The 12409-nt window shown below is 33.2% G+C and overlaps 2 protein-coding genes across 3 annotated transcripts in view; one reads left to right on the top strand and one right to left on the bottom strand.

The window, feature by feature from the left end:
- Positions 1 to 3266, top strand: part of fxr1 (FMR1 autosomal homolog 1) — a 45170-nt gene extending 41904 nt beyond the window's left edge. For both annotated transcript variants that reach the window (XM_073843939.1, XM_073843937.1), the window contains one exon: positions 2249 to 3266. In XM_073843939.1, coding sequence (XP_073700040.1) covers positions 2249 to 2395 — 147 coding nt within the window. In that variant the 3' untranslated portion in view covers positions 2396 to 3266. The remainder of the gene's footprint in view (positions 1 to 2248) is intronic.
- A 403-nt stretch (positions 3267 to 3669) lies between these two features.
- Positions 3670 to 11518, bottom strand: dnajc19 (DnaJ (Hsp40) homolog, subfamily C, member 19). The gene is made up of 6 exons (XM_073843936.1): positions 11389 to 11518; positions 10865 to 10916; positions 10698 to 10768; positions 10525 to 10604; positions 3904 to 3974; positions 3670 to 3821 (listed from the first exon to the last, which is right to left on the bottom strand). The coding sequence occupies exons 1-6, from the start codon at positions 11389 to 11391 to the stop codon at positions 3751 to 3753; spliced, it is 348 nt and encodes a 115-aa protein (XP_073700037.1). The 5' UTR covers positions 11392 to 11518; the 3' UTR covers positions 3670 to 3750.
- Positions 11519 to 12409: the final 891 nt, after the last annotated feature.

Below are 12409 nucleotides of genomic sequence, written 5' to 3'. Positions count from 1 at the left end.
ATTTGTTTGTTTCAGTTGGTTCTCATTTTTATTTTGTTAACTCGAAGAAGTACTAAAACATAATTAAAAATTAATAAACTATATAGAAATATTAAAAAAAATACATAATAACATGACAAGGATAATGCATATATATTTTTGTGCAGTACATTATCATGTTATGATCAAAACTTATAATAAATTACAATACTTATGAAAAACATTTTTGTTACAATTTATTATATTTATTTATATATTTATATCAGTATTTTTTTTAATTAATTTTTATGTTTTGTTTCAGTTTGTTGCCAAGCCAGTTTGATGTTAACTTGATGTAGTAAAACTAAAAAAAAAAAAAAAAAGAATAAATAACAAATAACACGGTCAATGAAATTAATTCCTAAAATGGAAAATATAAAAATAAAAACTCATTTAAAATAATAGTAGCCGCTTGAATTTAAAGTAATACATTTTGGCTGAATAAACTTGTAGCATATACAAACCATTTATTTTATTTTATTTTTTACCAGTGGTTTAGTTTTTATAATAGCACTTATCATTTATGTCATGTGGCCTAAAATTTGAATTATATTTTATTATATTGGTGCATCTCTACTCTAAGGTTATATTGACAGGTTTTTCCTCAGTAATTTCAAAACTTCATTTGAAAGTATTTGCTTGGGAAATATTAGGGCCCGAGCATCAGTGGTGAATCATTTTTGAGGGCCTAAACATGCTTGAAACCTCACAAAACTTTGCACATGCCCCAGAAGTGGCAAACATTTGCATCTGATATGGGTTTCAGAAGTGGGTGTGGCCAAATTGCTCAATAGCGCCACCTATACACTTTCAACAGAGTGCGCCTCGAGCTACGTTTCACGTACATGTATGAAATTTGGCACACACGTGTAACACCAATACCTACAAAAAAGTCTCTTTGAGCAAAATCCGAAACCCAACAGGAAGTCTGTTATATTGAGTTTTCACAGCAAATTTGGCCATTTTTGCTATTTTCAGGCATCGTACTTGAACAAACTCCTCCTAGAGATTTGTTCAGATCAACACCAAATTTGGTCAGTCTAATCTAAAGGCCCATGTGATGTTAAATTGTGACAATCTTGAGTTCTTGTTGAAGGGTGTGTGTGTGGCGGCGTGACAATATTCAGATATAATCATAGCACCACCTGTTGGCAGCAGGATATGTCATATCTTTCACTAACTCAAACATACCAAGGTCAATCTGCACCAAACTTCATATGTTTGATAAAAGTGCTGGCCTGAACACATCTACATTCCAATAATCAGTTATAGTCATAGCGCCACTTGCTTACAGCAGGACGGTTTGGCATATATAACTGACTTTGACATATTCCTCCTATATTTACTATATTAAAAACATACTGCCCACCGTTCACTGTTTTCCTAAAGCCACTGGTCGGTGGTGAGCCCGGTTGCGAGGGCCCTTTTATCGCTGCTTGCAGGTTTAATTAGGGCCCGAGCACCGATGGTGTGAGGACCCTATTTAAATTGCTCCATTTATTATTATTATTCTCCAGAATGAATCGCATTTTTGAGGGCCTAAACATTCTCGAAAACTCATGAAACTTAGTACACACCCCAGAACTGGCAAACATTTACATCAGTGATGGGTTTCAGAAGTCGGTGTGGCAAAATAGTTTGATAGCGCCACCTTTACATGTTCAGCGGTTTGCACTTTGAGCTACGTTTCATGTACATGCACAAAAGTTGGTAAACACATGTAACTCAGCAATACCTACAAAAAAGTCTCTTGGAGCAAAATCCGAAACCCAACAGGAAGTCAGTTATATTAAATTTTCACAGCAAATTTGGTCATTTTTGCCATTTTCAGGCATCGTACTTGAATTAACTCCTCCTAGAGATTTGTTCAGATCAACACCAAATTTGGTCAGTCTAATCTAAAGGCCCTTGTGACGTTAAATTGTGATGATCTTGAGTTCTTGTTGAAGGGTGTGTACGTGGCGGCGTGACAATATTCAGATATAATCATAGCACCACCTGTTGGCAGCAGGAAGTTTGGCACATATAAAGGACTTTGGTAGATTCCCTCTATATTTACTACATTAAAAGCATACTGCCCACCATTCGCTGTTTTCCTAAAGCCATTGATCAGTAATCACCACAAACAACTAGACTTGTCATGGAAACCCATTGGTCAAGATTCTGTATTTAGATGAAAGCTGTGTGAAGATCTTTGCTTTTAATCACATCTGTTTTGCGTGGTCCGCAGGGTCAAGTGGACTTCATATCGGAGAACAGCGCGGCTGAAGCCGTGAGCAACGGCCCCACCAAAGCAGACGATCAGAGCAAAACGCCACACGCTTCCACCGAGAAGACGCCCAGCGCCAATCCAGCCGTCGTCAACGGAGTCTCCTAATCAGTTCGGTTAATTTCTCCAAACTCATAACCTTTACGATTTTACAATAGTGCTTGTACAAGCTTGCCAAAGATAGATGTACGGACTTCCACAATCTCGATTGCACTTTTTCAGTTCCTTCACTATGGAACAGATTAATACAATTATGAGACAAAAACAAAAAAAAAAAAACAACCTTAAGTCACACCTATGTTCCTGATCAGATGTTGTGCCTTCAGAGCGTAGTTTCAACATATTATGTTGGCTGGCTATAGAGCAAACAAACAGAAAAAAAAAAGACAACAACAACTTGTTTGAATACGGAAAGACTCCCAGACATCCTTAGCTGCTTTTTGTTACGTTTTAATATGCAACCACTTCTTCACGAGGGGTTATGGGAAAAAAAAAAAAAAAGAGAGAGAGGACGTTTTGCACTGAATAGTCATTTCTTGACCTTTAGAATAATGTTAGTCTGGAAACTGGTCTGCTAACTGTCCATTTTAAATGCTGTATGTAAAACACTTCCTGAACGATTGATTGGGTTTCGTCCTTTGCCTGTTGGGTTGTTGTAACGGTGGCAACCGAGACTGTTTCGCTAAAGGAGCCTTTTTTTTTTTTTTTTTTGGTTTATTTATTTTAAAATGTACAGTATTTAAAATTAACGACGCAGTGGTTTTTAACACTAAACTGCCTGAACTTCTTAGCACGCAGATTACAAATTTGGACTACTGAAAGATCAATTTCCAGATGTTCTGTTCTGTAAACTACGTTCGTTAGTCCTTATGGTTTTTTTTTAAGATCATTCTGGTTGTTTGATGTGCAATATGTTTTGTATGCAGGTAGTTCATAAATAAACATTTGATCTTCCAGCCAACCTTTCAAAGTTGGAGCATCTGTTGTTTCGGTCTTTTCTGTCCAAACAAGACTCTTGAATCTTCAACTTTCCAACGTATAAAGGTGAGGACTTAAATTTTGATGGGCAAATTTAATAGAAAAGAACATTTTGGTGCATGGTTAACTCTAATGTTGACTCTGCATTTGAGATTGTAACCACACACTAAAAAATAATACAATTAAATAAAAAAAAAAGGTGTAGGATTTACTAGAAACAAATTTCCCTCAGAAAATGCTAGTAAATTTTGCAAATGATTACAAAAAATATGAACATGGCCCACACATTAGAGTTAAATTCAGATTAAATGTGTTCACACTGTTCTAAGAGGTATTGAATCTGATTTGGGCAACTTTCAGCTGTGGTGTAAATTCTTTCATTTTCATAAAAAGGAGATCAGATCTAGACGACAACATGGTGTTTAATGATCACGTAAGAATTCAAGTGTATCAGACAGGGGCTCGTTCAAACATTCGATGAAGGTTTATTTCTTCAACTGTCCGTCAAGTAAATCTTTAGCCTCGTTGATTTTTGCCGCCAGATATGGGGATCCACCTGCCGAAGAAAAACAACATTGACACTTTAGAGGAATTCAGAGTTTTGCAGTGTTTGCATTTTACTAAACGTGAAGTCTCACCTCGGTCAGGATGGTTTAAAATCATCAGTTTTCTGTGTGACTCTCTGATCTTGTTTTTGTTAGCTGTAGGACTGAAGGAAACAAAATGAAAACTTTAAAGAAATGCACATGGGTCAAACTTTGTACAGTGTAGACTTTCTCAAAGAATTAGAATGATTGAAACTTCATAGATGACCATTATCAATAAAGTTTTCAGGGCTCTTTATGTATGGAAACCGGTTTCCGCCACTGAATGCATTTTTTAAAAAAGGTATTTGGGACTTTATCTCATAGTTCAGACTTTAAAAGTCAGAATTGTGTGATATAAACTCTCAATACTACTTTTTTCACAGAATTGTGATGGAAACTCGCAATTGTAAGTTATAAAGTCAGAATTGCAAGACATAAACTCGCATTTCTGAGAAATTAAGTTGCAATCCTGATGCACTTGCAAGTTATTAAGTCAGAATTGTGAGATATAAACTCGCAATTTTGAGAAAAAAAATTTAATTGCGTAATATAAATTGACCATTGCGAGAAAGAAAGTCAGAATTGCAAGACTATATCACGCAATTCTGAGAAAAACTATCTCACAATTGGCTTAATTTCTCAGGATTGGAAGTTAATATCTTGCAATTCTGACTTTATAACTCACAATTGCATGTTTATATTTCATAATTCATTTTTATATGGTGGTGGAAACAGGCTGCCACACTTATGTGCTCTTATAACTTATAAATGTGGTATAATAGAGTTGAAAAAAAACCCACTCAAATTTCAACTTTGTCAGCTGTACATATACTCTGATTACAAAATGCGTTAAAAAAAAACGCATTTTGTGTAAACGGACCCTAAGCAGATTTTGGAAAAGATGAAAATGTGGTATAACAGAGTTGAAAAAAACACTCAAATTTCAACTTTGTCAGCTGTACATATACTCTGATTACAAAATGCGTAAAAAAAAACGCATTTTGTGTAAACGGACCCTAAGCAGATTTTGGAAAAGATGAAAATGTGGTATAACAGAGTTGAAAAAAAAAAAAAAAAAAAAACACTCAAATTTCAACTTTGTCATTTCTACATATACTCTGATTATAAATTGCGTTATTAAAAAAAAACGCATTTTGTGTAAACGGACCCTAAGCAGATTTTGGAAAAGATGAAAATGTGGTATAACAGAGTTGGAAAAAAAAAAACCACTCAAATTTCAACTTTGTCAGCTGTACATATACTCTGATTACAAATGAATAACCATTAATAATAACAACTAGCCTCTAATATATTTTACACTGTTGTGTAACGGTGGAAATGTAAAAGCTGTAAAGTAAGATTAAGCAGATTTTTTAAATAAATGAAATGTGAAGTAACAGGGTTGAAGAAACTTTCACATTTCTACTTGGTCCGAAGTACATATTCTCTGATAATACAAATTCGTTATTAAAAACAACTACACTGTTGTACATTGTTGTGTAACAGGATGGAACTTAAAGAAAATGTAGAAATACATGATGAAATGTGGTTTAACAGGGCTGAATACTCAACTTTATACTTAATCAATGACTGTGTTTATAAATCAACTAGTTTTTAAGACATTCTACACTTGTGTAACAGGGTGGAACCAAATATGGTGGAAATGTGCATGATGTAAAGTCAGATTTTAAAAATAAATCATGGAAACGTAAATCAATCATAACGGTTGAAGAAACATCTAAATTTCTTTGACATTTTTACATATTCCTTATACAACGATTCCACATAGACCGTGAAAAAAAATGCTAAAGTTTTTTTAACAACCAGTCCAACGAATCTTTTCTAATAAGATCTGAGCATTACATAACATGGTCAGAGCAAGTGCTGTTGCAAAAAAAAAAAAAAAAAAAAAAAAACTGAATAGTATTGGCGCTGTTTCGAAAACCAGTCCAAACAAACAGAAGAGGAGTATTCTGAGAGAGAAGAGGATGCGCACTTGTTATTTTATCGGAGAACAATTGTTTGTTCTAACATGTTTTTAAAATAATTGCTATTAATTTTCCACTGAATTATGTGAAATGGAGGAGAACACTGACCGTTTTCCACATACGCGAGTGTTCTATGAATCTATGAGTTTATTTTGTAGATCTTCCATATTTAAAAAATTGAGTGAAACATTTTTCTACACATGAAATATGAAAGCTAATAGACATATGATTATGACAATATATTTTCTGTATGTGTTTTGTATGCAGCTCATTGTATTTTTATAACAATAAAGGATGTTTATGATAATAAACAGTGTGGCGTTATTAAACATACAAAAAGTGCATGTATGCCTATTATAGAATCAAAATCAACTACAGATCACAATTAGAAGTTATTACAAGAGCTTGATAGTTTAAAGTGGGTTTTAAGCAAATACATGAATAATTATATAAATTTATAAATGTGGCATGATGCTAACTGTACTTCTATATATTTTTTGTAAGCATTATAGATAGTTTGTTTCTGATGTAGAACCAAACTTTATTTATATTAAGTTAATGTTGTATATATTGAGCAGCGGACAATGTCAAATCCATATACAAGAAACATATCTAAGGAAAAATGCATTGTTGGTCGACGCCACCTAGCGTGCAGGCGTGAATTAGCAGAAGGCGAACAATCGGTTTGAGCTCGGTGTGAAAGCAACATTCGTCGGCGATTTGCCTCGCATTTTTTCATCGAGCTCAGTGTGAAAAGGCCTTAATGGATGGATGGAACCTAACATGGTGGAAATGTGAATGATGTAAAGATCAAGCTGATTTTAAATATAAATTATGAAATGTGGTATAACATGGTTGAAGAAACACTCAAATTTATACTTTGACAATTGGACATATTTCTTGATAATAAATGAATGACTCCTGTTAAAAACAACTGGAAGGGGTTGGAAAAAAACAGCAGTACTGTAATATATTTTAGATGTTTGTGTAACAGGGTGGAACCTAACATGACGGAAATGAAGACACTGTAAAATAAACATCTGTAATTCTGTGATGTTTCAGGGTTAACAGCTGACGTGATATAATCTTGACTTATTTTATGCACTACCTAAAATTTTTTTATTTAATCGACAACCCTTTAAATTCAGACTAACAGGGTGGAAAGTATTATTATTTATTTTTATGTAAAGTTATTTATTATTATGTATAGTAAGATCAAGCAGATTTTAAATATAAATTGTGGAATAACAGGGTTGAAACCCTCCTTTAATGTAAATGATGTAAAGTAAGATTAAGCAAATTTTAGATATAAAATGATTGAATGTGAAATAACAGGGCTGAAAAAACACAACCGCACGATAATATATTTTAGACTGTTATGTAACAGGATGGAACCTAACATGGTGAAAATGTCAATGATTTAAAGATCAAGCAGATTTTAAATATAAATTATGAAATGTGGAATAACAGGGTTCTGTGATGTTTCTGGTTTAACAGCTGATGTGATGTTGACTTTTTTATGCACTACCCAAAGTTTAGAAATTTAATCGACAACCCTTTAAATTCAGACTAAAAGGATTGAAAGTATTATTATTATTTATTATTATGTAAAGTTATTATTTATTATTATGTATTGTGTAAAGTAAGATTATTAAATGTGAAATAACAGGGTTGGAAAAAAAAACAACCACACAGTAATATATTTTAGAGCAGGGGTGCCCAACCCTGTTCCTGGAGATCTACCTACCTGCAGACTTTAGTTCCAGCCCTGCTCCAACACAGCTGTAATTAGCTGGTTCAGGTGTGTTTGATCAGGGTTTGAGCAGAACTTTTTAGAATTGTAGATCTCCAGGAACAGGGTTGGGCACCCCTGATTTAGAGTGTTGTGTAACAGGATAGAACCTAAGATGGTGGAAATGTAAATGATGTAAAGTAAGATTAAGCAAATTTTAGATATAAATTATTAAATTTGAAATAGCAGGGTTGAAACCCCCCGCCCTAAAACAACAGAACTGTAATTTATTTTAGAGTGTTGTGTAACAGGATGGAACCTAAAATGGTGAAAATGTAAATGATTTAAAGTAAGATTAAGCAAATTTTAGATATAAATTATTGAATGTGAAATAACAGGGTTGAAAAAACAACCACACAGTAATATATTTTAGAGCAGGGGTGCCCAACCCTGTTCTTGGAGATCTACCTACCTGCAGACTTTAGTTCCAGCCCTGCTCCAACACAGCTGTAATTATCAAGTGCTACCTAAGAGAGTAATTAGCTGGTTCAGGTGTTTGATCAGGGTTTGAGCAGAACTTTTTAGAATTGTAGATCTCCAGAAACAGGGTTGGGCACCCCTGATTTAGAGTGTTGTGTAACAGGATAGAACCTAAGATGGTGGAAATGTAAATGATTTAAAGTAAGATTAAGCAAATTTTAGATATAAATTATTGAATGTGAAATAACAGGGTTGAAAAAAAAACCACAACCACACAGTAATATAGTTTAGAGTGTTGTGTAACAGGATGGAACCTAACATGGTGGAAATGTAAATGATGTAAAGTAAGATTAAGCAGATTTTAAATATAAATTATGAAATGTGGAAGAAACACTCAAATTTATACTTTGACAGTTGGACATATTCCTTGGTAATAAATTAATGATTCTTTTTAAAAAACAACTGGAAGGGGTTTGAAAAACAGCTGCACTGTAATATATTTTAGAGTTTTGAGTAACAGGATGGAACCTGACATGGCGAAAATGAAGATGCTGTAAAATAAACAGCTGTAATTTAGTGATGTTTCAGGGTTAACAGCTGATGTGATATAATCTTGAGTTTTTTTACGCACTACCTAATTTTTTTTTAATTTAATCAACGACCCTTTAAATTCAGACTAACAGGATGGAAAGTATTATTATGTATTATGTAAAGTAAGATAAAGCAAATTTTAGATATAAATTATTAAATGTGAAATAACAGGGTTAAAAAAACAGCACTGTAATTTATTTTAGAGTGTTGTGTAACAGGATGAAACCTAACATGGTGGAAATGTAAATGATGTAAAATAAACAGCTGTAATTCTGTGATGTTTCAGGGTTAGCAGCTGATGTGATATAATCTTGACTTTTTATGCACTACCTAAAAATTTGAAATTTAATCGACAACCCTTTAAATTCAGACTAACAGGGTGGAAAGTATTATTATTTATTATTGTGCATTGTGTAAAGTAAGATTAAGCAAATTTTAGATATAAATGATTAAATGTGAAATAACAGGGTAGAAAAAACCACAACCACACACTCACACAGTAATATATTTTAGAGCAGGGGTGCCCAACCCTGTTCTTGGAGATCTACCTACCTGCAGACTTTAGTTCCAGCCCTGCTCCAACACAGCTGACTGTAATTATCAAGTGCTACCTAAGAGAATATTTAGCTGGTTCAGGTGTGTTTGATCAGGGTTTGAGCAGAACTTTGTAAGATTGTAGATCTCCAGGAACAGGGTTGGCCACCCCTGATTTAGAGTGTTGTGTAACAGGATTGAACCTAAGATGGTGGAAATGTAAATGATGTAAAGTAAGATTAAGCAAATTTTAGATATGAATTATTAAACTTGAAATTACAGGGTTGAAACCCACCGCCCCAAACCAACAGCACTGTAATTTATTTTAGAGTGTTGTGTAACAGAATGGAACCTAAGATGGTGGAAATGTAAATGATGTAAAGTAATATAAAGCAAATTTTAGATATAAATGATGAAAGGTGAAATAACAGGGTTGAAAAAAAAAACACAACCGCACAGTAATTTATTTTAGAGTGTTGTGTAACAGGATGGAACCTAAGATGGTGGAAATGTAAATGATGTAAAGTAATATAAAGCAAATTTTAGATATAAATGATGAAAGGTGAAATAACAGGGTTGAAAAAAAAAAACACAACCGCACAGTAATTTATTTTAGAGTGTTGTGTAACAGGATGGAACCTAACAGAGTGGAAATGTAAATGATGTAAAGATCAAGCAGATTTCAAATTATGAAATGTGGAATAACAGGGTTGGAAAAAAAGCCGCACTGTAAAATATTTTAGAGTTTTGTGTAACATGATGGAACCTAACATGGTGGAAATGTAAAGTAAGATGAGCGGATTTTAATGATAAATTCTGAATTGTGGAATAAAAGGGTTGAAAAAACACAACTACATGGAAATAATTTATATTGTTGTGTAACAGGATGGAACCTAAGATGATGGAAATGTAAAGTAAGATCAAGCAGATTTTAAATACAAATTATGAAATGTGGAATAACAGGGTTGAAGAAACACTCTAATTTATACTTCGACAGTTGGCCATATTCCTTGATAACATATGAATGACTCCTATTAAAAAACAACTGGAAGGGGTTGGGAAAAAAACTCATGCGCATTGTAATATATTTTAGAGTTCTGTGTAACAGGGTGGACCCTAATATGATAGAAATGAAGATGCTATAAAACAAACATCTGTAATTCTGTGATGGTTAACAGCTGATGTAATGATTTTATGCACTGCCTAAAATTTAGAAATTTAATTGACAACCCTTTAAATTCAGACTAACAGGGTGGAAAGCAGTACTAGGGATTACATTTTTTTTATTATATATATATATATATATATATATATATATATATATATATATATATTATTTTTATTTACCTGATGCCAAGAATAAGGGAAGCTTCTCTCCTGGTCATCTTTGGTTCAAAACCACCTCTGTAGTATCCACTACCAAAAGCCTGCCACATATTTAATTTGAATGTGTTAGAATAAAATTGTACCAGTTTATTAATATAAAGTATGGATTACATGATATAAAAAATTTAACTTGCAGATTTAGATGCTTCCAGAGCTAGTTTCACTTGTGGCTCCATATGTTTCATTGCTTGCATTGCGTAGCGACCTGTAAAAATGGGCCATTAGAAAACAATCAGGCCTAATTAATCGACAGATGAAAATGTATCATGTGCAGATTTCTCATAGTTTGCTGGAATCGTACCTGCAAACCCTGCTGCTGCCAGGGTAATGCCCACGGCCACCATGGTACTAGCCTAAAAACACAAAAAACAATAACCCTTGATTGTGCAATTTGCATTAATTGAGAGGCAATTTGCATTATTTAATGCAACCACACATCAGACCCGTCAATCATAACACATCCCTTATATAGGGACTATTTCTCATCCACAGCATTGATTACATGAGCCATAATCATATCTCACAGTTCTCACAATTTACACTGGCACACAATATCAACCCATATACAGATTGCAAAAGTTTCACTAGAAGCTTTGTTTTAAGTGAAGATGACATATAAATAAACACAATAAACGGGTTTTATGTCAAATATATGTCAAATAGCAATAAACATGAATGCTTTGCTCAAGCTGTCTATCTGTAACAGCAGTGAATGTCACTCTCAGTTAGCAATGTGCTAATGCTATCTCTCTTTTGCTTCTACATTACTTATAATCGCATTCAAATCACGTCAGACTCGGTTAAAGTGAAAGAGGAAACCCTTACCATCCTCTCTGCTTCTCTCTGCTAAGATCCTGATTTCTGATCGTCTATAATCTTAACTTTATTCATAACTGACTGCAAACTGTCAGGCTCATGTGTTGTTGTTGTGGTGACTTCTGAACTTCAGAGCGACCTGCCGCAAAGCGAGAAGGCACGTCGCAACGCACGAGCTGACGTCGTAAAAAGGGTCTTTTAGGAGGTCCTCCTTGGCTTCATTCTGTGCTGAAGTGTAAGGTAACTATAGTATCAAAGGTATTATTATATTATGGTATAATGCTGATTTTGAAAACAGAAACCTGTTTGTATAAAAACACATAGACTAAACATTATATAATGTAAGCATAGGCTTTTTATATGTTCTGAATGAGTGAAATCATTTAAATAGACTATAACATAACTATATGTCATGGATAGAAGGCTACTTAATGACTGAGAGCCATATTCCAGTGGTAATATTTCATTAAAATCTATATTAAGAGTATAAAATGCATAAAATATTTTATTATCATGGCAATATCGTCTCAAATTCCTATAATTTATGCATATAGTAATTGCAGTATCTATTTTCATCAGTACACTATCAGTACACTGATGCAAGCATCTAAACTTGTTGTGAAAGCTCGTAATAAATACATACATACATAATAGCCTACGTACATATATAATTTTTTTTTACTGTAATACAAAAAAAGTAAAACAGTAATACTAAGTATATCTTACAGTTCTCACTATTAACCCATATAGAGACTGCAAAAGTTTAACTTTAAGCTTTGTTTTATATTCTGAAGATGACATAAATAAACTTATATTATGTTTTAAACAGGTTTTATTTTATAAAATATACATACATTTACATAGTTTGTTTATAAAATAAGATTTTTATGTCATATATGACTTCTATGATTTCATAATTTTGACTTTTTATGTTATAATTGTTGTCGTAAAATCTTACAGTTTAAACCTTTTATCACTTAGTATGTAAGTTTTGACATTATCTCATAGTTATGACTCATAATTTAGACTT

This window comes from Garra rufa, chromosome 7 (assembly GCF_049309525.1).
Source record: "Garra rufa chromosome 7, GarRuf1.0, whole genome shotgun sequence".
NCBI lineage: Eukaryota > Metazoa > Chordata > Actinopteri > Cypriniformes > Cyprinidae > Garra > Garra rufa.
This window is presented reverse-complemented; position numbering and strand designations above follow the sequence as displayed.